The sequence below is a fragment of the Theropithecus gelada genome, chromosome X, assembly GCF_003255815.1.
Source record: "Theropithecus gelada isolate Dixy chromosome X, Tgel_1.0, whole genome shotgun sequence".
In the NCBI taxonomy this organism is placed as follows: Eukaryota; Metazoa; Chordata; class Mammalia; order Primates; family Cercopithecidae; genus Theropithecus; species Theropithecus gelada.
Window position 1 is genome coordinate 73,477,279 of NC_037689.1, and position 26,649 is coordinate 73,503,927.

The window sequence follows — 26,649 nt, forward strand, 5'->3', positions numbered from 1 at the left end:
CAGGCTGTGAGTGAACCAAAGTCATAGTCATTTTTATCATTTGTAAAATGAGAATAACAATCGAACCTGTCTCCTAGGGTCACTGTAAAGATTAAATGAGGTAAGCACGTAAAAGTGCTTAGGAGATGATAATGGCTTGTTAAGTGTTAACTGTTACATACAGGTCAAACATCCCTAATCTAAAAACCCAAAATTCAAAATGCTCCAAAATCCAAAATTTTTGAGTGCCAACATGATGACACAAATGGAAAATTCCACATCTGACCTCAAGTGGAGGATCACAGTCAAAAGGCAGTCAAGACTTTGTTTCATGCACAAAGTTATTGAAAATATTATATAAAATTATCTTCAGTCTGTGTATAAGGTATAAATGAAACAAATAAAATTCACATTTAGACTTGGGTCCTATAGCTGAAATATCTCATTATGTATATGCAAATATTCCAAAATCTGAAAAAGTCCAAAATCCAAAGTATTTCTGGTCCCAAGCACTTTAGATAAGGAACACTCAACCTGTACATTATACTTGAACTATAAAAGTATTTAGTCTGGTATTTTGCCAAACTACTTGCAATAAGTTGTCTGGGTCTCATGTATCTTTTTGTATCATTTTGTTTTACCAATTATTCGTATTTGTTTTGTCAAGTTGCATAGCAATAACAACCAAAGATAAGCCTATCACTTCACAATTACCTCCTGTGGTTATTGCTTTCTAAGGAAAAAAAAAAAAAATTACAAGTGAGAGCTAATCAACCTAGGCTAAGTTTGGTCAGCTTAGAAATTCAAGGCCCACTGTGGTCAATGGCAGAGCTCTGAGTGAGGAAACCCAATTCCCAAGAATATAGTCCTAAATTTAGATGAACCTTCAAATTGGAATATTTCAGTGTAAATAATACATGCAACTTAAAATGCATTTCTAGTATCATCAGGTTTAGGTGAGGGAGTGCGGTGAGGACAGGATGTTAAGGGAAAGTAGGGAAGAAAAGGACCTAGTTTACTAATCTGTGTCAATTATCATACCAACCCCTTTGATCACTGAAGATTTCAGCAACCAAATACTGAAGGTCAGTGCGGTACCAAGAGTTGGGGTTATATATTAAACAGTGTAGTCCCGAACCTGTAGAAAACTATTGAAACCTTGCATAGAGATAGGCAAAAATACAGAAAGATTATTGAAAACTCTTGGTTAAAGTACTTCAGTAGTATTTGAAAACACAATAGGAAATTACCCTGTAGGAATGGGATAGATACGGCACGTGTTAAACTTTCAGAAGGGGGAACATGCTTCACGGTTGACTGCAAATTTCTCATGCAATACTTGTCAGAATCCGGGAGCATTTTAAGTGGTCTTCTAACAATATAAGCCCCGCATTTTTGACTGGTAAGTACAACATTTTCATTTGGTTACTACTACTACTACTACTAATAATTTTAAACAGAAACAAGTCACGACCAAATAGCGACTCTTATCCTCCCCCAGGCATAAAACCCTTTAGCCAGCTAGCCGCCTTTCCACGGGGTAGAGTGTAAACAAACAAATAAAACCGCTTTGGTGCCGGGAGGAAAAAGGGGAAAGGAGTCGAGTCAAAACACCTTCTCTCAAGTTCCTCAGGATCAACCCAGGGGGAAGGGTCCTCCACCGGAAAGGGCCGGATTGCCTTCACAGGAAGGGCAAGTCACTCCGGAGCTCGCAGACGCGAATGCCACCACAGAGTTCCAAGACGGCTGCCAGAGCGTCGGCCGTCAGTTAGCACCTCCCCCTCTTTCCCAGAGCTGTAGCTAAGCAACCATTGGGCTCCGGGAGAGTCTAGGCTCGGCTGCTGTATTAGTGCCTCTAGCGGGGAACTATGAGCACTGCAAAACCCTATCACCATTTTTACCCTCCCCTCTCTCCACCCCCTTTGCCCCCGCCCACCTCTTCGCCACTTCGGCTCCTCCCTCTTCTTCTCGCTCCGTCTATTTCTCTCTCTCTCTCCGCCCCCCCCACCCCCCGCGTCTCTCTCTCTCTCTCTCTCTCTGTACTCTCTCCCTCTCTCTTCTCTCTCTCTGTCTCTCTCACTCACTCTCTCCTTCTCCCTCTCCCTCTCCTCTCTCTCCTTCCTCCTCCGCCTCCTCAGCTCTTGGGCTAGAATATCTATGGGTCGAAACGTGATGCGATGAATTCGAGAGAGAGCGAAACTAGGACGAGGAGTGCGGCGGAAGCGGCGGGACTCCCGGGCATGGGGGCTTCACCACAATAGAGGCAGCGCCCCCACCCGCCCCCGCCAGCCCCTCCGGAGCGAAGCCCCCAAACCCCCTCGGGAAAAGGATGGCGGCGGCACCTACCCAGATCGAAGCCGGTGGGTAGCTGTGTCGGGGGGTGGGGGGTGCTAAGGGAATGGGGGCTTAGCGCGAAGGCTGTCAGTTTCTTTTGAAAAAGCTTCTATTTCTCTTCTCTTCATCCCTCTCAACCTCTTTTCCCCCTTCTTCCCTAGAGCTGTATTACCTGATCGCTAGGTTCTTGCAGTCTGGACCCTGCAACAAATCCGCTCAGGTAAGGGGAAGAAAGAGATCTGGGAGTCGTGGTGAATGATCCCAGTGGGGAAATCGAGGCAGCGGGACGAGCAGTTCCGCTGAGGGTGAGGGATAGGCCGGCCTTGACTAGTCAAACAGTCAGCGGCTGGGCTTTAAGTGTGGAGGGAGGAATGGGTTGTTGGCCCGAGCTGCTCCTCATATCTGTGTTTCCCTTTTGCTCAGGTGCTAGTGCAGGAGCTCGAGGAGCATCAGGTACGGAGCCCCTTCGGGAAGGGTGGGGAGGGTTGAGGTGAGACTGGAGGAGAAGGGGAGGGCAAGTCAGGGGCGGAAGACTGGCCGGGATAGAGGCTTCGATCTGGGTACCCGTTGCTGTTGTCACCGGGGTGAATTGGCTTCTTCCCTCAAAAGGGGCAGACAACGCTGGGGTCTTAACTCGTCTCCGCTTTATGCTTGTGGGAGGCGGTTTTTCAGGATTTCCTTCTCCGCGGCCCCCCTTCCCCCCCCATATACTCGTCTAGCTCTGAGCCAATAGCTATCAGGCCGAGAGAAATAAAGACGCTAAAGTGTTGAGGCTGGGACACAGGTTGGGTCCAGTTGATGGGGAGCGGAGGCTTTTCCTTCATCATTTGCCCCCCCCTTCCCCCTTTCTTTTCGTCCGGCCCCCAGCTGATTCCGCGCCGCTTAGATTGGGAGGGGAAAGAGCACCGAAGAAGCTTCGAGGATCTGGTGAGTAAAGTTTTCATTTCAACTTAACCTAACTCTTTCACCACTCCCTCCCCACCTTGTACCCCCAACCCGCTCCCCACCTCTCAGCCGACGAGGTTCTAGAGCTCAGTGCAGAGCCAAAGAACGACTGCCCCTTCCCCCATCCCTGCTAGTCGGAAAAAGGGTACCTTGCCCTCCCCTTGGCCCTGCTTGTTTCCACCCGAAAACTTTGAAGAATGTGAGTTGATTATCAGAGGTGCCGTGTTGTGGATTATGAATATGTTACAAACATTGGGGAAGGCCCATTGTAGGCGGAAAAGGGAGAGAAACCAAGGGGTTATCTTGGGGCACGTACTAAGGTCTGACGCTGGCCAATGACAGCGTTGGTAACAGCCCGGAGTTCCGGATTAGTGGAAGAAAACTGGTTTCTGGTTGGTCCTGGCCTGAAATACGGGAACTAAGGCCAGGCTTGGTCTTTTTTTGGGGGGGGGGGGTAAGGGGGAGGCGTGGGAGGAAGGGGCTCTGGAGGGGAATTGACGGACCAGGGATTAGGTAAAACGACATAATTAGAAATAATAAGGAACGTCAAGCCAATTTCAAATTTTGCCGGTTAGGTTATGGTCTACTGAGTAAAAGCATAATCGTTATGTATCTCTGATTTTATAAGCTCATTCAATCACCAGTTAAGTCGCATTTTCATAGACCCGTTTTCACTAAATAAAAACTGAGTTATCACTTTTTGAGAATTGGTGAAACATGATTTTGGGTTTACAGGGAGACAACAATGGACATATTTGAAAATGGAATATACTTTAGTGAAGGACCAAAGGCATTGGATTGTCTGCGTTGTTTCTTCTGCAAATATAATTCATAGTATAAATATACTTTGTATTCAGCATTGACACACAAAAACAGGTGATCCTTTTTATTTTGCGGGGGAGGTTCCCTTGTGTTAGCTGCTGCCACAGTGCATTGGAGGGTAGTGAAAGGAGAAAGGAATGATGTTACTAAAATCTAAATTCAGCTATCTTTCCTTCAAATAAGATCCAAGTGGAGGAAAATCGGACAAAGTTAAAGTTGGAGGTGTATGGTAGACTCTAAATATAAATGATTTAAAATTTGCTTGCAATAGGACTATATTTAAATTGCTTTAGTGTTCATTTTGTTATTTTTGTTTATATTATAACAGTGAGGCCACATTTTTATCAAGTCTACCGATTGTATAGTTTTCTTATATTTTGCAAGTCACAGAAAATGGTATAATTGTGATAAGGGTAAACTCGACCATCTGTACTATTATTAGTAACAATTTCTCAGATGGAGAAAAATTAGTTTTGAAAAACTTCATGTACTGCCAGGTTAATTTGTAGTCAGTCTTTCTGTTGGACTTAAGTCTTTCCCTCCCCCTAAAAGAGGCAAAAACAACAATGCCTACTAATATGTTTTAACACTTAATGACTGTTACAGGTTTTTGTATATAGTTTCAATACTGAGGTGTATTGAAAATGTTTTCCTTTACATTTGTCCCTCTCACAGCCTATATGTGTTTTTTTAAGCAAGTGACAAAGGAGATTAAAAGGAAAAAGCTTTTTTGAAACTAACTTGACGGTGATAAAAAGGAAATGAAAATCAAAGTAATTAAAAAATAGAGTCTCCTGACCAAAAAAACCCCAACCACCCAGTTTACTAGACTTTTCCTCATATTGTAAAGACATATTTTTACATAATTGTGATCAGTGTCCATTTTATGCTTCATATTTTTCTTAACATTGAAAAATGTACTTGTGTATTTGAATACTCATCATTATTTTAATGGTAAGAAAAAATTCAGTTGTATTTAAGGTACTATATAATTTGAACCAAGCTTCCAGCTGAGCATTTGAGCTACTTCCAGACTTATTTTACTAATAACTTTGCATAGTTAGGTGGTCTTTTTCTGCTTTTCACTTTCTCCCCTATCCCTTCTGCCCCCAGTTATTTTCCTGGACTTTATTCCCTAAAGTGGAGTTACCAGTTCAAAGGGTCTCATGAGTTTTATAGCTCTTGTCATATATTGTTTGCTCTCCAGAAGACTGTACGAATTTATAATGTCATAATCTAGGTATTTAGAGTGAGTTTTTTAATAGTTTTAAATCATTCGGTTTCTTTAATATTTAATAGATGTCAGTAGCTCTTAGTTGACTTAGGTAGCTTTTTTTCATTACTGGTGAGGCTTGACCTTTAAGGAATTAAAAAAAATGGTTAATTCTTACATATACTCAATTTTAATCTATCTTTTAAATATTTTCTGTTTTTATATTTTCTTATTTTTTTATGTACACAGAGTTTCTTCTATTGTTTGAACATTATAGTTTAGATACTATGGTTTTCTTTTACATGTCTATGGACTTCTTTGTAAGGGAAGATGGGCAGGGTTGAGTGATAATTTGAACAGACGTAGTGGCTGAGAAGGGAATGTGCAGTGTTGGTTTGATTGCTAGTTTTGTCAGTAATATTGTTGATTAAAATTATTTCACAGCTGAGCTGATTTTGAGTGGCTTCTTTGTAGAAGAGATGGGATACTTTTTCTTGGGGTAGGTTTTTTGTTTTTTTTTTGGATGGAGTCTTGCTCTATCGCCAGGCTGGAGTGCGGTGTCGGGATCTTGGCTCACTGCAACCTCCGCCTCCCAGGTTCAAGCGATTCTCCTGCTTCAGCCTCACAAGTAGCTGGAACTACAGGTGCACGCCACCATGCCCAGCTAAATTTTGTATTTTTTAGTAGAGATGGGGTTTCACCATGTTGGCCAGGATGGTCTTGATTTCTCAACCTCACGATCCGTCTACCTTGGCCACCTCAGCATCCCAAAATGCTAGGATTACAGGCGTGAGCCACCGTGCCCCGCCTGGGGTAGGTATTTTTTAAATTGCCATTGGAATGATGGATTTATAAAGTGTGGTCCTTGATTTAGCTGCATGTTTTGGATTGAAATTTAGGGCAAAATATTAATAAATAGTATCATCTTGATTTATCTGGAATATTACATTATATAACAGTACTACAAACTTAAGGTGTATTGAGGTATGAAAAGGAAAGAAGACAAATGTTCAATGAAGTGTTAACTAGGATATCAACATAGTAAATTGGGGTTGCATGGCCACGTATACTGCATATACGAGACAAAAATCCTACCTTTTTGTTCATATGTATACTTGCATTTGAACCGATTGTCATTAATACTTAACTTAATTTATCCAGAATAATATTAAGGTAATGATAAATTGGATTTCTTCAACATTTCATTACTATTAGTAGTAGTAATGAAATCCTTACCTTCTGTTTCCTGAAACAATCATATGATTCCGTGTTTACACTAAATTACATATTCTAGAAATCCTTGCCTTCTGTTTTCTGAAATGGTCGTCTGATTTAGTGTTTAGTGTTTTACTCGTAATTTTGAACACAAAGGAAGGTGCTTTTTTCTTAAAGCTTCTGGCAGTTAAGTATTGACGTATCCTGATCTGAAATGTCATTTAAAAAAGAATCTGTACATGAAGCTTCTTGGTCAGTTTATGTTGAACTGTAAGGTTTTTGAATATGGCATTTAAAATATAACACTCTCAATTTTCCAGAATTTTAAGTAATAATAGAGGGAAAATTTTGAAGTTGTGATTGTTTCTGAATTTTGATCTGGGCCCTTTATTTTCTGCTTCCTAGTTGGCTGTTACCATATAATAGAATTAGATTTGCTTCTTGCAATTCTTCTTAAGGTAGATAATTTGAATAATACAGACGTCCTTTCATTTGTGGTGACCCTATTGAGTTGTTGGCTAATTTATTGCTTCCTCCTTGGAGCATTATTGGGGACAACAGAGTAATCAGGGTTGTGTGTATTTAAATGAACAGTTCTTGTTAATCTGTAAGTTTTATATATTGAAATGGTGATTTGGAAACTTTTTAAAAACTACAAAGATTTTAAAATCATTTTTAGGAGACTCCTATCGTAAGATTGAACCAGGGCCTGGTGTGGTGGCTCATGCCTGTAATCCCAGCACTTTGAGAGGCTGAGGCAGGCGGATCACTTGAGGTCAGGAGTTTAAGACCAGCCTGGCTAACATGGTGAAACCCCGTTTCTACTAAAAGTACAAACATTAGCCGGGTGTGGTAGCTCATGTCTGTAATTCCAGCTACTCAGGAGGCTGAGGCATGAGAAATGCTTGAGCCCTGGAAGCAGAGGTCGCTGTGAGCTGGAATCGCACCACTGCACTCCAGCCTGGGTGACTGAGACTGTCTGAAAAAAAAAAGAAAAAAAAAAAAGACTGAACCAAAGTTATAAATATGTTTAGGTGTGGTATATAGTTTTACATTTATTTCGCATTTTCATCTGTAAACCTGAAAGCACCAGTTAGTGCTTACATTTGGAATGACATAAATTGTATTACTCTCATTTTATATGCAAAATACTAGAAGTAATTTTATGCTTTTTATGAAAAAACTTTTATAAAGATTGTTTGTTATTGTCCTTAAAAAGTATACATACATCTATGATTATATGTTGTTGTAAGAACTTGCATCTGCATATAACACATTCAAGTTCAAAAGTGTTTTCACATTGTCTCATTTGATCCTCACCAATTACTTTAAAACACTGTATGTAAATTCCAGATATACCTGTATTCTTTTCTTAACCAGCTGTTGTTCTCCAATTACTAATAATATATTAAATTGTCAATGAGAACAGCAGAATGATCTTTGAGTGCTGGTAGCATAGTTATTGCATCTATAAGTGTGGAAGCAGTTTAAGCATGTGTGATTTATTAACTGCCATGTGGACATAGCCATAGTTAGGAAGAATAGGATGCATCATGGGATATCAAAAAGCATTCTCTGCTCAACCCCAGTGCAGTGTATTGTGCATATAATGCTTAACTGATAGGTATTATGACAGATAGAGGTCAATATCTGGAAATCAGTATTCCTGACTACTCCTGACTACTGACTTGCTTGAGCCACCACGTGCTTTCTGAAATATGTTGGCTTTAGTTATTTGTCTAGATTGATCCTTGGCATTTTTTTTTCCACATATGGGCTCTAAGGAACGCACTTTCAATGATTTAAAATCCTTTTGGAGATTTATCATTAATCTTAGGATAACTGGTATCTCAGTACAAATGAGATATTGTGAAAGTGAAGAGAGCTGGTGTTAGGGACTAATACTTTGGATTCAGTGAATTTGCCTTAATGAAATTTTGCCCTGAGCATCTTTGTCACATTTGAATATTAGTTTTAGTTCCTGTGTTTTAGTTTTTGTTTTACTACTGATGTTGATTACTGATTGATTAATGAACACTTTCCTTTTGGTAGGCAGCAAAATAGTATTCTAAAAAGGCAGTTTAGTGTTTGTGTCATAATTTAGAGATGACCTTGCTTGACATTTCTTACGTGGGATTTTGTGAGTAGTAGAAAAGTCCCTAATATTTAGTATTTAGTAAATATTTAGTATTTACTTGTTGAGTGACCCTAGGGAAATTACTTAAGCTCTCAGAGATTGAATTTCCTCAATTATAAAATGAAAATTTCCCATTTGTTGTGGGGAACAAGTTAGTTAAAGGTGAAAGAATGCGTTTTGTTAATTGTAAAATGCTGTGCAAATGAATTGTTCACTACATTTTAAAATTAGGGATAGAGAGACCGAACAACCAGCATGGAAATCTGGAGAACTATGACCACAGATGTTATATTTTCTTAGTTGATGAAATATCACCCCCTAATTTTCTTAATTTTTTAAAATTTATTTTTATTTTTTTAAGATGGAGTCTTGCTCTGTCGCTCAGGCTGGAGTGCAGTGGCGCTATCTTGGATCACTGCAACCTCCGCCTCCCCAGGTACAAGTGATTCTCTTTCCTCAGTCTCCCGAGTAGCTGGGATTATAGGCGTGCACCACCAGGCCTGGGTAATTTTTGTATTTTCAGTAGAGATGGGGTTTCACCATGTTGGCCAAGGCCAGCATTGAACTCCTGACCTCCAGTGATCCACCCACCTCGACCTCCTAAAGTGTTGGGATTACAGGCATGAGTCACCATTCCTGGCCCTTAATATTTTTATAAAGTAAGGGGCATATAAAACAGTACTATAAAAAAAGAATATTTAAAATGTTAGGGTCAGAATTGAACTCAGAATGAGTGAGCTGTGTCTGTGTTAACACAAACATGAATGTATGTCAAAAGATATTTAGTGTAATTTGCATAGGTGTAGTACTCACTTTTTTTAAAAACAAATAGGAAGTTTATTGTGAGTCTTTCAGATGTCTTGCAGGGATTCTCAACCCTTCTGATTGTATCCTGAATTTATTTTCTATATATTATTGAGATTTATTTGTTTATTTATTGAGACAGAGTTTCGCTCTGTGACCCAGGCTAGAGTGAAGTGGCAGTCACTGCAACCTCCACTTCCCTGGCTCAAGCCGTTCTCCTGCCCTAGCTTCCAGAGTAGCTGGGATTACAGGCATGCGCCACCACGCCCAGCTAATTTTTTGTATTTTTAGTAGACATGGGGTTTCATCATGTTGGCCAGGCTGGTCTTGAACTCCTGACCTCAAGTGATCAGCCCACCTAGGCCTCCCAAAGTGCTGGGATTACAAGCATGAGCCACCACGCCTGGCCTATTTACTCGTATTTTAAGTTACCCTGTTTAAGGTGTTTTCTCGGCTGGGCTCGGTGGCTCATGCCTGTAATCCCAGCACTTTGGGAGGCCTAGGTGGGTGGATCATGAGGTCGGGAGTTCAAGACCAGCCTGGCTAAGATGATGAAACCCTTTCTCTACTAAAAATACAGAAAATTAGCCAGGCTCGGTGACAGGCGCCTGTAATCCCAGCTACTCTAGAGGCTGAGGCAGGAGAATCCATTGAATTTGGAGGGTGGGGGTTGCAGTGAGCGGAGATCTGGCCACTGCCCCCCAGCCTGGGTGGCAGAGTGAGACTCCGTCTCAAAAAAAAAAAAAAAGATGTTTTCTCATGCCCTTTAGTATGTGCCATTGTGCTTTACAGTTAGCTGAGTGTCAATTATTTGTTCAGTTTTCTTAACTTTTCTTAGAAGCATGGTATATGTATTTTTGGTTTATTTTATCTGCTAGTTGGTACTGAGTTCTTTTGTTGGACTTTTCTCTGCTGAGCACCTACTAGAATGTGGGTGGGTCCCCTGTCCTTGTCTTAATTTCATCTACCCTCAGGCTATAGTGCTTTTAAGTGCTTTCTTGAGATAGTATAATCCAGAGAATACTTGACCCTAGGAGGGTCGCTTCTGGTTGTCTCTTTCTTGAGGAAATCTTACAACTAATAAAAAGAAAAAGAAATGCTATGCATAATGATTAGCATTTTCAAAGGAGAGTGATAGGAAGTTTTAACATTTTGTAAGTGCGACTAGAGAAAGGCCTGCCTGCTGTCTTCTTTTTTTTTTTTTTTTTCCTGCCCGGTTTTTCACTTCTCTTTCAAATTCAGCAACCATTAAAACACAGCATTTGATTTAGGTTATTGTAGACATGAAAAACAGAAAACCCAGTTTTTTTTTTATGTTTGCTTTTATGTGCAAAGAGAAAAACCAGTTAATTTTTTATGTTTTCTTCCAGTCTTGTGCTTTTTTTTTTTTTTTTGGTACAAGTATTTATATATATATATATATATATTTTTTTTTGAGACAACATCTCACTCTGTTACCCAGGCTGGAGTGCAGTGGCTGGATCATGGCTCACTGCAGCCTTGACCTCCTGGGCTCAATCGATCCTCCCACCTCAGCCTCTGAGTAGCTGGGACTATAGGAGTGCACCATCATGCCTGGCTAATAATTTTATGTTTTGTAAAGACGGGGTCTCACTTTTTTTTTGCCCAAGCTGGTCTTGATTTCTTGGGCTCAAGCGGTCCTCCTGGGATTACAGACCTGAGCCACTGTACCCTGGGGTTTTTCATTTAAAAAAAAAGGCCTTCTTAATAAGTATATATTATGCGCTAGCTACCATGCAAAATTTTACTGGGTTGGGGTGCCTTTCTCTTTGTTTGGAATGCCCTCCTTTCTCTTTCTGTCTTGTGAACTTTTCATATATTTTTCAAGGGTGAAACTGGACATGAACCCTTAAACCTCTACGCAAAATTAGGTGTACCTTACTTCTTTGCTTCTTTAGTTCTCTGTACTGACCTCTGGGCACTTGCAGCTTTAATTTGTTTCTACTTACTATTTTGTTTGCTCCTCTGAGACTATGGGTTCCCTTAGGGCAGCGATTTAATCTTTCCATTGCTTTCCTATACTTTAAATGGCTGAATGAATGCATGAGTGAATGACTGTGTTTGTCCTAACCGAATTTTAGGAGATAGTTATCATTACTCTTTTACAGATGAGGAAGTTCGGGCTGAGAGGCTAAGAAACTTTGCCTATGGTCACATAAGTAGTAACTGGGGATGCTGCAAAGATTCAAATCAGTCTCTCTACTAGATCATACTACCAAAAAAGAGTAACAGCTAGTAAATTGTAGAGCCTGAATAATCCAGGCTCTCAGACTTCAAAGTACCCTGCTTATCTCTGTAGTACACTTACATAGATATAAAGCTTTGCTGTATTTTTCAAAATCCATTTTGTTTTCTGTCTCTAAAGAGCAAAATATTACGTGACTAACTTTTGTATATGCCTGTTCTGTCCTCTAAATGAATCAATCAATCCTAGGCAAAATGTTACATTTTACTTTTTGAGCATGCAATCCCAGTTTGCTTCTTCATTTAGCTTCTGTAGCCACAGTCTTGGAAAACAAATAGCTTATTCTCTGCTATATTTGTTTTTTAGAGTTACTTGTCTGATACTATTATTTTTAAAAGCCAGGGTAAACAAATACTTTTGCTGTTTGAAAATTAGTATTTCAAATGTAGCTCCTGGTGCAGTTCTGGCCTCCTGAGATTCGCTACCTTTCACGTTTTATTCAGTGCCCAGCTGGATTTCTTTTAACTAATTATGATGAATAGTATCATCTCAGTGAGTTTTCTGGTTTTCTCAGTTGTCATAATGATTCTGAAGTATGGTAATTCAGTTATTAGATTTGCTCTTTAGGTCAGCCAGTCTAACTATCAAGAAGGTTTATAATCTAGGGTTAATTTAATGTCTTTCAGTTTATTCAGATTTACAGTTCTCATTGCTTTGCAGCTTTGTGTTAATGATCTCTATCATCAATTTTTCAACTGCCTTAAGGGGACAGTAGTAGAAAGAGCAGTGGGCAGAGAAACCCAGATTCCTGTCTTGTTTCATTGTAACAATTGGACAAGGCACTTTACTTCTGGATCTGTTCTCTCTTCTGTGAGGTGTGGGGTTAGGTTGATTATACATAGGGATCCTTTCATTTCAGAGATTCTATAATTTAACTTTTAGAGCTGTTTTATAGAATAATACAGAAGTTTGAATTATACTCTTAACAAAAACCTTTTTTAGTAGAGATGGAGGTCTCACTATGTTGCCCAGGATGGTCTGGAACTCCTGGCCTCAAAGTGATCCTCCCGCCTCTGTCTCCCAAGTGCTGAGATTACAGGCATGAGCCACCACACCCGGCCTCGTATTATACTCTGTTTTTTTTTCCCCCCGTATTATACACTTAAACTTTGTTTATAGAGAATGTTTTTCTTCTGCAAGCCTCAGAGCACTTAACTGTTCCGAGTTGGCCATTATATTCCAGAGAGATAAATGTAGTTAAATGACTGAAATTAGAATGTTTGAGCTTTAAACAAAAAGAGTGATTTATAATATTAAGACATTAATTTTATAGGCCATTATATAACAATATAGATTTATTTAAAAATGTAAAAAAAAAACAAAACTATTCAGGGTAGGTAAGAGTTCTTATGTCTGAAAAGATCACCTTTAAAAAGTTCCAGCTTTTATGAAAAGCAAATGGATTCAAGTAAGCAGTTAACTACCCTTATAAGACCTAAAGTTTGATTTAGAAGAAACATTTTAAGAACTACATCGATATAGTTTGGAAGCCTGCTAAAGTGGTTTGAAGGAGAAGCTAGCTATCATGTTTAAACTCAAAAGATTGTTATTGCCATTATTTTGATCGAATCTGTTTCTCTAGTGTTATAATCATATTTTATTTATTTATTTATTTATTTTTGAGGTGGAGTCTCGCTCTGTCGCCCAGTCTGGAGTGCAGTGGCGTGATCTCGGCTCACTGCAACTTCTGCCTCCCGAGTTCAAGTGATTCTCCTGCCTCAGCCTCCCGAGGAGCTGGGACTACAGGCGCCCACAACCATGCCCAGCTAATTTTTTTTATTTTTAGTAGAGACGGGGTTTCACCGTGTTAGCCAGGATGGCCTCGATCTTCTGACCCCGTGATCCACCCGCCTTGGCCTCCCAAAGTGCTGGGATTACAGGGGTGAACCACCGCACCCAGCCATACAATCAGATTTTTATTGATTTTAGAGAAAAGGACATTTTCATGTAACTGCTTAGAAATCAAGCAGTTTTCTATTGTATAGAGTGAAAATCAAACTTGTTTATTGTACAAGTCTTTAAAGGGATAGTTAGGAGTAAATTGTATTTGCTGAATATATAGACCTCATTTATGACCATTAATGATCCTGTATTTTTGAATTATTACTGAGTGATTGATAAATCTTTTTATATAATTAGCTGAAAATCAAGCATCATTGTTTCAATAAAATGAAATAGACAGGGAGCTTAAGATATCAGTTTAAGATATAACTCCAACAAATTTTCTTTCTATAGGAGGGTAATGCTAAAAATTCTAATTATATAACTCCCATTTTCTGGATTGTATATGCTAAATATGTTGTATTTCTAGGGTAGTTAAGTGAAGTTTTTATGTAACAACTGAATATCTTGAGTTGGTCCAGAGGATTAAAAAAAGTAATTACCAGTAAAGATGTCAACTACTACTCTATGTAGAAGCCCTCTTACAGCATTTACTTGATGAAAAAATAATGACTGATAACAGAAGCCCAGTTTATCTAAGACAGTTTTGGGAAAAAAGACATAAGCTGTTATAGTTGTTAATATGCAGCACTTAAGAGTTTTTTTCCAGATACATATTTTAAGGGTACTAATTATGTTTGCATATAGTCATATTTAGGAAATGCCTTAATGTACAGGGTGTGAATTATAAACTAGGATTTTAGGATATCACTCTGTAGATGACAGGAAATGATTTATTCTTATTTTTATTTTTGTTTTTTTTTTTTTTTTTAGAGATAGGGTCCTGCTATGTTTACCAGGCTAGTCTCGAACTCCTAGCTTCAAGCAATCCTCCCTCCTCGGCCTCCCAAAGTGCTGGGATTACAGGTGTGAGCCACCGTTCCCAGCCATGAAGTATTTTTTAGATTGAATTATCAGCTGCATTGACTTTAATATTACCTCTATATTTTTTTTAAACATAGCTCTGTATAGTTATTTGCTTGGAAGAAAAACTAAAGATGTGAGAATTAATGGATAGAATTTACTTAATCCTCTGTCCTGATGCATAAACTAAACCCTGGAGACGCAAATCTGAAATAATCTGATTACCATTCTTCCTGAGCATCATGACAGTTGCACAGGCTTCACTTATTTTGGTAGATTCAAATTGTCTTTTGAAGGAACTTACCAAAGATATATAGCAGGATATAATTTAAAACAAAAATAATCACGGGTGATACACTCATGTTACCAGAATTCTGAATACATGTTTGACTGTGGTTCTTTGACCTGTGTTTCCTAGGAAATCAAAAAAGTCAACCTGATACGAGAATTTGAGATTTTTCCTCCAGGAATTCTTACAATAACATCGATTAGGCTGGGCGCAGTGGCTCACACCTGTAATCCCAGCACTTTGGGAGGCCGAAGCGGGCGGATCACGGGGTCAGGAGTTCGAGACCAGCCTGGCCAACATGGTGAAACCCCGTCTCTACTACAAATACAGAAATTAGCTGGACATGGTGGCTTGCACCTGTAATCCCAGCTACTCTGGAGGCTAAGGCAGGAGAATCACTTGAACCCGGGAGGCGGAGGTTGCAGTGAGCCGAGATTATGCCACTGCGTTCCAGCCTGGGTGACAGAGCAAGACCCCGACTCAAAAAAACAAAAACATTGATTATAGTTAGACTTTACTTTGATTTTTATTCATTTATTCAACAAATATTTATTTAGTCCCGCTTTATGCCCAGCACTTTTTTGGGTGCTAGGAATACAGCATTGAAGAAAACATACAAAATATCTTCTCCCGTGGTGATTGCCAGAGATGATTTAGAAAATTATTCTTTTGTGTTTTATTGTTGTTCTTTTTTTTTGGAGATAGAGTCACCCAGGGGCTGGAGTGCAGTGACAGGAACACAGCTCACTGCAGCCTTGACCTTGTGGGCTCAAGCAATCCTCCCACTGCAGTCTCCGAGTAGCTGGGACTACAGGCGTGTCACCATGCCCGGCTACTTTTTGTTGTTGTTGTTCTTTTTTTTTTTTCACTTATTTTCATTCAGAGCTATAATTTTTACATTTTTTGTAGGGATGAGATCTCACTATGTTGCCCAGGCTGATCTTGAACTGCAGGACTCAAGTGATTCTCCTACCTTTGCCTCCCAAAGTGCTGGGATTACAGGCATGAGACACTGTTCCCAGCCCTTTGTTGTTCTTGATTGACTTGGTGGTAATACTATTGATGTGTGTCCTATTCAATGGCATATACACACACACACACGCATATGTATATATACATATACATATATACACATACATATATAGATACACATATGTATTTGTACATATACACATACATATATGTGTATATATGCCACTGAATATATATACACATGTGTGTGTATATTGTATATATGTATATACATATGTATATGTATACATGTATATACACACATATGTGTGTGTGTATATATATACACACACAATTATAGCACTTACAAAAATTGACATTGTAACCAGAAGTAGATTTTAGGACCTATTTCAAGATGAGGATGTAAATGTTTACTTTATCTAAAAGATTTTTAATATTCTGGTTTTTCTGTTTATTGTTTTAACAATTAAGTATTTATGAAACACCTCAGGGATTTATACATTAGCTTAATTTAAAAATGCAACACAATTTTTGTTGTTTTATAGTTTCATTCTTATCTATATGTGGTATCTAATGTCCAGAATTTTACTTGGTTTTTTTAAAAACAAGTTTTTGTTTCAAGGAATTTTGGCTACATAGCTGAGTTATTTAAAGCATAGTATTTATAACATTGTTAGTTTTATACCCTTTTGGAAACAAGTTAACTTTAATAGGAAAAACAATTTTGCTTTATGGGTTGTGGGTTTGGTGCAAGCAATGCCTTTCACTTGTATTCTTATCATTTGTATAGAATCTAGGTATTCTGGTTTTGGATCAGTTCGTCACTACTGATTGAATCAAGTAATAGAGAGTTTACTCATCACTTGTGTGCTTGTTTGATTTTGGCATGTTAGTTGCTTTATAACACTTATTTCATAAGATTAACAGCTAAGCAAATGACTTTATCAAGACATTTAAATGTATATTAGAGTGCCATGCCATGTAAATGTTGTCATATCATTTAAATGTGCTTATTTTGTGACCGTTTCTTAAATTTGGTTAATTATTAAATATTTAAAATTTTCTCTTCCTGATTCCATATGTATATGGAATATGCACACACACATACACACATATATGTATTTTTGTTTGTTTGTTTTTGGTTTTGTTTTTGTTTTTTAGTCGAGGTCTTTCTCTCTCACCCAGGCTGGAGTGTGGTGGTGCAGTCTCGGCTCACTGCAACCTCTGCCTCTGGGGCTCAAGTGATCCTCTCACCTCAGCCTCCCGAATAGCTGAGACTACAGGTGCAGCCACCATACCCAGCTAATTTTTGTATTTTTTGTAGAAATGGGGTTTTGTTGTGTGGCCGAGGCTGGTATCAAACTCCTGGGCTCAAGCCATCCACCTGCCTTGGCCTCTAAAAGTGCTGGGATTATCTGCCTGAGCTACTGCACCTGGCTCTGATTCCATATTTTATTTATTTTTATTTTTTTATTTCTTTTTTTGAGTCAGAGTCTTGCTCTGTTGCTCAGATGGGAGTGCAGTCGCCCAATCTTGGCTCACTGCAACCTCCACCCACTGCAACCTCCACCTGCCTCAGCCTCCTGAGTAACTGGGGTTAGAGGTGCGCAGCAACATGCCTGGCTAATTTTGTATTTTTAGTAGAGACGGGGTTTCACCATGTTGGCTAGGCTGGTCTCGAATTTCTGACCTCAAGTGATCGACCTGCCTCAGCCTCCCAAAGTTTTGGGATTACAGGCATGAGCCACCATACCCAGGCCTGATTCTATATTTTAAAACTGTACTTTGCTCTATAATGGAACAGTTTAGTAGTAGAATAGATTTATATTTTTAAACCAAATAAATGTGTTTTTCCTGTGTACTTTTTTAGGTGGCAGCAAATGCACACATTCCTCCAGACTACCTCCTTAAAATTTGTGAGAGAATTGGTCCTTTACTAGATAAAGAGATCCCTCAGAGTGTTCCTGGGGTACAGACATTATTAGGTGTCGGTCGGCAGTCTCTGCTACGGGATGCCAAAGGTGAGATTTTCAGAATTTAGAACTGTGATATCGGAGGAAGGAGTGGAGAGTAGCTTATTTTTAGGTTGAGTAAATGTTTCCATGCTTTTCTAAATACTAGTTTTTCTTATCTTGCCAATGTTGTTTTTGTTTTCTTAGTGTACAAGTAAATTTTTAGAGACCTAAAAAGGAGTACTTTTGTGTAGAAGTGAATATATAGAGGTAAAGAATATAAAATACCTTTGTAATCATGGAATAGAGATCTCAAAGATTGCTGCTTTGATTAATACAGTATAAATACTTAACATATTCTTTCATTATAATATTCTTACACTTTATTACTTTTGATAATGTCATCCTAATGATACTGTGCTTTTTGTAACAGGTAAATGAAAATTATATGTACAGTTTTAATATTTGAACATATTTAAGCAAAAATATCAACCCATCAGTAATTTTTTTTTTTTTTTTTTTTGAGACGGTGTCTTTCTCTGTCACCAGGCTGGAGTGCAGTGGTGTGATCTCGGCTCACTGCAACCTCCGCCTCCCAGGTTCAAGCAATTCTCCTGCCTCAGCCTCTCCGAGTAGCTGGGACTACAGTTGTGTGCCACCTTGCCCAGCTAATTTTTGTATTTTTAGTAGAGACAGGATTTCACTATGTTGGCCAGGATGGTCTCAATCTCTTGACCTCGTGATCTGCCCGCTTTGGCCTCCCAAAGTGCTGGGATTACAGGTTTGAGTCACCACGCCTGGCCTCAGTAATTGTTAAATAAGCTTTTCTACTCTGTTCATTTTCAGTGTTTTACAGATTTTTCCCACGTTTTACCTGGAACTTCAATATGTCAAACATATAAAGTGGTATTTGATAAACATAAACATGTAAAAGTAGTCATTAAAGATGTCTATTGGAGTAATAAATACTTAAGGTCTAGCAGCCCATTTATTTCTATGTTTTGTTTAATTAGCATACTATTTTTAGAAATCCTAATTCTCCAAGATAAATAGTTGTGTAATGATACCAGAGTTTAAGCATCTCATTTTATAATTTAAGGAAATTCTTAATTGAGTTTATTTGGAAGCTTTCAAGAGAGCTTTTGGCTTTTTGTTTTGAAGCCAAGTTATTAGTAATATTTAATATTTCCTTCCATTTTTTGACTTAAACACGAAAGAGAAAAAAACACAGCTCTTTATAATCAGTTACCGTCTGATCTGCGATGCTCTTATCTGTTATGACACAACTGGCAAGTATTTCATAATACGAGCATGTACCCAAGTATAAATATGCCTGAATTTTCCCTGGCATACTTGTGCTATAGTTATAGCCTTGCTTATACGGTTTTATATGAGTAGACGTGTAAGCCTAAAGATCAAGAAGAACTGATGTAAACTTTAAAGCTTATTAATCTGTGATATATTTATATAAGATTCAAATATGTGCATAAAAAAAGCTTTAGTTCAAGACTAGCTTAGAAATAAAATATCCAGATGATATGTTTAGGTGTTGGTGTTTACCGGTTATAAATTTAGTTTATAACATGTTCAAATAAATACCTATTATTTTCATTTTGGTTTAATAATTAAAAATGTATTCCAACAAATGAAATTAAAATCAGACATTTGCTTCTGAGACATGGGTTAAAAAAAAGAAAAAAAACAAACTGCTCAATTCCTTAGCTAACCTTTGTTCTTTTTGTATAGACTGTAAGAGTACACTATGGAATGGGTCTGCTTTTGCGGCTCTACATAGAGGCAGACCTCCAGAACTACCTGTAAATTATGTGAAACCTCCAAATGTGGGTGAGTAATATACCTGTGTGTTATAAACAGGTTGTTGATTCTTTCCTTACTGAACTCAGTAGGAAGACAAAAATAGGTACCAAAATTAAATTGGAAGCATAAACAAACTGTTTACATTCCTGAGGAGTTTCATGGCTAGTCCAGATTTTTAAAACATTTTTACTTAAAGCACGTATAATGTTTTATAAAAGGTGATCTTTGTTTTCTTTATTTCATTTCATTTCACTTCTTTCTTAGCAGAAACTTTTTTTTAATATAGTATAGACGTTTTTAGCCATATGGTTGTCTATTTACATGTCTATGTGCTGAGTTTCCCAAACAAAAGTACATTATTTATATGTGTTATTTTCCAAAATTATAATGATGTTATACATTTTTATATGTCTGTATTAAGACAAAAAGTCACCTTTCTTGGTTCCAGTTTAATGAAATTCACGTCTCATTCAAATTATTCTTGGGACATCTCTGGCCAGACCATTATGAAGAAATAATAGTAGTGGTTCCCAAAGAGATCTAGATACAAAACTATTTATATTAAAGTTCGCCCTCACAAAGTATGTGCAAAACCAAGGTGCTGGGTGAGTAATTGCTCCTCTGCTCCATTACTTTCTCACTCTTCTAAAAAATTACGTTATTTTATATAGTGTATAGTACCTACAGAATATGCGTAAAATTTGAAAGGGATGAATTTCAGATAGAAAAATATGAATACTTTTTAAAAAGGAATATTTCTTATACAATAAGCTTTGTAGTTTATCCTCAGAGGTTAAGTAAATTGAAGCTAGAAATATTTCTTAAGATGTATTTAGACAAAATCATTGATTAGACATTCATAGGACTTATTCAGGGAAATTGGATACTCTGGAGTATATTCCTAAAAATACTCTTCCATAGGTTGGATGTTACTTGGAAAAGTTGAGTCTCATTGAACATGGTATTGCTAACTTTTTTTTTTTCCTTTCAAGGGTAGTTTGTTTATCCACCAGAATTTTCCAGCTTTAGTCATAATTAATATATTGAATTGAGATAACTTTTGTTATTCATGCATTTACTTATATTCAAAATACAATATTTTTAGCTATACTGTCAACATCATTTTGTTAGTGTGTTATACTTCATGGGTCACATGTGAAATGCTGAAGAGCAACCATTACAGTATTAGGTTTACAGGCTTTCTTTATCCCTTCTTCCCTTCTCTCGCTTTTTTTTTCTTTCAACTAAGCATATACTTTCAAACTTCTGCTGGTTTTGTAAAATAAACTGTTTACACAGATTGGAATCTGTTTGTTATTCTTTTAGTAATTGCTTAGGAATTGTCATGTCCCTGGCATTGATGCTTTTAAATTCATTTTAAATCTGGCATGTTATTTGGGGAGGAGCTTTTAGAACAGAGGCGATTCAATCATGATGTATTTTCACGTAGTACCTGGTACTCAAGATGCTTAAGTTTAGGTTATTTAGAATTAAAAGCCTGACAAAAACTCACTAAGATGGATATGAAATCTTCTTTCCAGTTTGTGATTTGAGGCAGTTTTCTCTTTGTGGGTCATAGTTCTCCATAGCTACTTTCAAACCAGTCAGTTTTTTTTTTTTTTTTTTTTTTTTTTTTGAGACAGAATCTCACTCCTGTCTCTTGTCACTCAGGCTAGAGTGCAGTGGCACAATCTCTGCTCACTGCAACCTCCCCCTCCCTTGTTCAAGCAATTCTTGTGCTTCAGCCCTCTGAGTAGCTGGTATTACAGGCATGCGCCACCACACCCAACTAATTTTTTTATTTTTTATTTTTAGTAGAGATGGGGCTTCATCATGATGGCCAGGCTGGTCTTGAACTCCTGGCCTCAAATGATCCACCCGCCTTGGCCTCCCAGAGTGCTTGGATTACGGGCGTGAGCCACCGCGCCTGTCTGGTATATCCTCTTGAAAGTTCTGTTGAATCTTAGAACTATAAAGAACTGACACTCTTTTTCAGGGGTGGGGGGGGAGGTGGGAAAGGAGTTCATGGTCAAGTAAATGTGGGAAACAGCTTTTTAAAAATGGGGAAAAGTTGAATGAATGGAGGAATTTTCATATGTTAAAATGCATTGCTCACCTTAAATAGGGAGCATTTCCCAAGTAATTTAAGCATGGAAACTCTTTCCAGAATATCTGTAAGATCCTGGAAACAGATCTAGAGATCCTGTAAGTTCCTGGGAACAGATTTGGGGAACTTGGTTGAAAATCCTTTTGTTTGCAGCAGAGAAACCCAAAGCTCAGAGAAGTTATTTGATTGGCCTAAGTTACATTGCTTGTCTTCTAAATAGACTATCTATCATATTCATGGTCAGATGTCACCATATTTTCTTGGTATGACAGCTTTACAATCAGATAGCTCCAAAGACAGAGTATATAGCCATGATACTTTTTTAAGTCAACTATATTAGGATATTATTGACATAAAAGGCTGTCTTCTTAAGTGTGCAATTCAATAAGTTTTGACAAATTGTATACATTTTTGTATAACCACCACCACAATAAAAATATGGAACATTTTTATCAGCCTCAGTATCACTTGCTTAACCCCTGGAAACCAGTAATCTTTCTGTGACTGACTGTGCTTCACGTTATTTAAAATGTCATCTAAATTAAATCATGTAGTAAGTAGCCTTTTGTGTCTGTCTGATTTCACTTAGACCAGTGCTTTTGAAATTCATGCGTGTCATTTCATGTATCAGTAGTTTATTTCTTTTATTACCAAGTAGTAGTCCATTCTATGAGTTTACCATAATCTGTTCAATAATTTTGCCTATTATGGATAAAGCTATTACAAATATTCATGTACAGGTCTTTGCATGAATGTCTTTCTTTATTTCTTTGGGTAAATAAATATCTAGGTAGTGCAGTCAGTCGTTGGATCATATGTTAAATACAACTTTAACTTTATAAGAAACTGCCAAACTGTTGTGAAAGTAGCTATTATATGTTGTATTCCCACCAGCAATATATGAGATTTCTAGTTGTCCCACATTCTCACCAGCTTCTGATACTGTCAGTTGGTATCTTTTCATGTGCATATTTGCCAGTCTATAGATCTTTAGTGAAGTATTCACCCGTTTTTTAAATTGAGTTGTTTGGATTTTTTTTTTATTATTGAGTTTTGAGGTTCTTTATCTATTTTGGGTACAAATCCTTTGTATTTTGCAAATATTTTCTCTCAGTATGCAGTTGTCTCCTCCCTTCTCCCTCCTCTCCCTTCCCCTCCCCTCCCATCTTTTTTAATTGAGATGGGGTTTAGCTTTGTTGCCCAGGCTGGCCTCAAACTCCTGAGCGGAGCAATCACCTGCCTTGGCCTCCCCCTGGGATTACAGGCGTGAGCCACTGTCCCTGGCCCTATGTTATTAACAGTGTCTTTCAAAGAACAGAAATTTTTGCTGAAGTCTAATTTATCAGTTTTGTCTTTAAGATTGTACTTTTTGTGTTCAAAGAAGTATTTGCCTAACTCATGCTCACAGAGATTTTCTCCTATATTCTAGAAGTTTTATAGTTTTGTTGTATATTTAGACTTTTGATCATTTTAATTTTTATATCAGGTATGTGGTTTAGATTGAATTCCTTTTTTAAAAAAAATTTTTATTTTTGCATATGGGTGTCTAATTCCAGTATCATTTGTTGAAAAGGCCATCTTTTTCCCCATTGGATTATCATGGCACATTTGTCGAAAATAATTTAACCATGTGTATATGAGTCTTTCTGGACTCTCTGCTATCTGAGTCTTCCAACTTTGCTCTCATTTTTAAAAAATTGTTTTGGCTTTTCCATTCCTTAGCATTTTCACATAAATTTTAGAATCAGCTTCTCAATTTCCCCAAAAAGAAGGTACTGGGGTTTTGCGATTGCACTGAATCTATAGAAACATTTTAGAATAACTGACATCTTGACAGCATTGAGCCTTCTAATCCAGGAACGTAGTATATCTCTCTATTTATGTAAATCTTTAATTTCTCTTAGCAGCGTTTTGTAGTTTTCAGTGTTGAGGTCTTAACACATCTATTGTGAAGACTTTCCCTAAGGATTTTATGGTTTTTATACTGTTTTAAATTGTATGTTTAAGATTTTTGATTTCCAGTTTGTTGCTAGTAGATAGAATTTTTTTTCTTTTTGTTTTGTTTTTCTGTATATTGACCTCAGTACATTTATTTACTAAATTTAATGCCTTTTTTTCCTTGAGATTCTTTGTGATTCTTTACATAGATAACCCTGTTGTCTGTAAATAAAGATAGGTTTACTTTTTCCTTTCTGATTTTATGTGCCTTCTATTTCTTTTTCTTAAATTATTGAACTGCTAGTGCCTCTACTACAATGGTGGATTAGGCTGGGTGCGGTGGCTTACGCCTGTAATTCCAGCACTTTGGGAGGCCGAGACGGGCAGATCAGGTCAGGAGTTCGAGACCAGGTTGGCTAACATGGTGAAACCCCCTCTCTACTAAAAATATAAAAATTAGCTGGGCTTGGTAGTGCATGCCTGTAATCCTAGCTACTTGGGAGGCTGAGGCAGGAGAATCACTTGAACCTGGGAGGTGGAGGTCGCTGTAAGCCAAAATTGCACGACTGACTGCACTCCAGCCTGGGCAACAGATCAAGACTCCATATATATGTATGTATATATATAGGCAAATTAAAAGGGTGAGAGTGTACAGGTTTGCCTTGTTCCTGATCATAGGGTGAAAGCAGATCATCTTTCACCATTAAGTATAATGATAAATGCCTTTTTTTCAATTGGAGGATGTTCCCTTCTCTTCCCACTATGCAAAGAATTTGTATCATAAATGGACATGTCCCTCTTTTCATTCTGCCCGTTATATTTGGAAGTACATTAGTAATTTTTCAGGGCATATTTTAACTGGTATTTTATATAAAACAGTGCTACTCAATAGAACCTTCTTTGACAATGGAGATTATTGCAACTGAGAAATTAAATATTTATTTTATTTAATTTTAAGTAATTTGCAAACACATGTGGCTAGTGTCCTCTATATTGGATAGTGTAGATCTAGAATAATATGGGAACAGGTAAGCTACTCTGGATAGGTGCATACTTTGAAATCATTCTATTTTAAAGATACACGCACACATATGTTTATTGCAGCACTATTCACAATAGCAAAGACATGGAACCAACCAAACCTAGAAGCCATCTCATCCTCAGCAACAAACCTCAGCAAACTAACACAGGAACAGAAAACTACATGTTCTCACTCATAAATGGGAGCTGAACAGTGAGAACATATGGACACGGGGCGGGGGCAGAACACACACCGGGGCCTCTTGTGGGTGTGAGGGAAGGGAAAGCATCAGGACAAATAGCTAAGGCATGTGGGACTCAATACCTAGGTGACAGGTTAAGTGCAGCAAACCACCATGGTACGCATTTACCTATGTAATAAACCTGCACGTTCTGCACATGTATCCCAGAACTTAAAATAAAATTTTAAAAAAAGTGTCTTTAATGTTTATTTGAAGAACTAGTATTGTTGATATTATCCATCATGGTAACAATTTTGGGAATTTTCCTAATTATCATTAAACAATTTTTATAAAATTACCTAGAAATGGTAGCAGTATGGCTCATTCATTTGAGACTGATACACAGTTTCTAGTTTTTATAGGTACATAGTAGATGTGTATATTTGTTGGGTATGTGAGATATTTTGTACAGGGATACAATGCGTAATAATCACCTGAAGGTAAATGAGGTGCCCATCACCTCAAGCATTTATCCTTTCTTTGTGGTTACATAGATATTCCAATTATATTTTTAGTTATTTAAAAAGGTACAATAAATTATTCTTGACTGTAATCACCCTGTTGTACTAGCAAATACTAGATCTTACTCATTCTATCTAACTATATTTTTTTACCCATTAACCATCCCCACTTTCCCCCTCTTTCCCACTATCCTTCCCAGCCTCTGGTAACCGTCATTCTGCTGTTTCCATGAGTTTAATTGTTTTAATTTTTAGCTCCTACAAATGAGTGAGAACATGTAAAGTTTGTCTTCTGTGCTTGGCTTAGTTCACTTAATATAACGTTCTCTAGTTCTATCCATGTTGTTATAAATGACAGGATCTCATTCTGTTTTAGGTCTGAACAGTATTCATTGTGTATATATACCACATTTTCTTTATCTGTTTGTCTGGTGATGAATACTTAGGTTACTTCAAAATCTTGGCTATTGTGAATAGTACTGCAATAGACATGGGAGTGCAGATATCTCTTCAATATACTGTTTTGCTTTCTTTCGGGTATATACCTAGCAGTAGGATCACTGAATTATATGGTAGTCCTATTTTTAGTTCTTTGAGGAGCTTCCATACTCTTAACCATAGTGGCTATACTGATTTACATTTCCACCAAGAGTGTACAAGGGTTCCCTTTTCTCCAAAACCTCACCAGCATTTATTATTGCATGTCTTTTGGATTTTTTTTTTTTTTTTTTTGAGACAGGGTCTCACTCTGTCACCCAGGCTGGAGTGCAGTGGCGCAGTCTCAGCTCACTGCAACCTCCGCCTCCCGGGTTCAAGTGATTCTTTCACCTCAGCCTCCTAGTAGCTGGGACTACAGGTGCACACTACCACGCCTGGCTAATATTTGTATTTTTTGGTAGAGATGGAGTTTTACCATGTTGGCCTGGCTGGTCTTGAATTCCTGACCTCAGGTGATTTGCCTGCTTCTGCCTCCCAAAGTGGTGGAATTACAGGCATGACCCACTGCACCCGGCCCTCATTATAGTTTTGATTTGCATTTCTCTGATGATCCATGATGTTGAGCACCTGTTGGTATGCCTGTTTGTCATTTGTATATTTTCTTTTGAGAAATGTCTATTCAGCTCTTTTGCCCATTTTTAAATTGATTATTAGATTTTTGTTTTCTATTGAGTTGTTTGAGCTCCTTTTACATTCTGGTTATTTTTATTTATTTATTTTTAAATAGGATCTTGCCTTATTCTGTCACCGAGGCTGGAGTGCACTGGTTCAATCATAACTCACTGCAGCCACAAACTTCTAGTGAGCTTCCTGCCTCAGTTTCCTGAGTAGC

At 37.8% G+C, this 26,649-nt stretch overlaps 1 protein-coding gene across 5 annotated transcripts in view; it reads left to right on the forward strand.

Annotated features, from left to right (window-relative positions):
- Positions 1-2,039: 2,039 nt before the first annotated feature.
- BRWD3 (bromodomain and WD repeat domain containing 3) overlaps positions 2,040-26,649 on the forward strand; it is a 134,604-nt gene continuing 109,994 nt past the window's right edge. For 2 of the 5 annotated variants that reach the window (XM_025372374.1, XM_025372375.1), the window contains exons 1-6: positions 2,040-2,339; positions 2,475-2,533; positions 2,737-2,766; positions 3,181-3,240; positions 17,652-17,802; positions 19,480-19,578. In XM_025372374.1, the coding sequence (XP_025228159.1) occupies positions 2,309-2,339; positions 2,475-2,533; positions 2,737-2,766; positions 3,181-3,240; positions 17,652-17,802; positions 19,480-19,578 (430 nt within the window). In that variant the 5' untranslated portion in view covers positions 2,040-2,308. Of the gene's footprint in view, positions 2,340-2,474; positions 2,534-2,736; positions 2,767-2,866; positions 3,241-17,651; positions 17,803-19,479; positions 19,579-26,649 lie in introns of those variants that run through there. The other 3 variants (XM_025372376.1, XM_025372377.1, XM_025372378.1) reach the window with 3 other exon arrangements.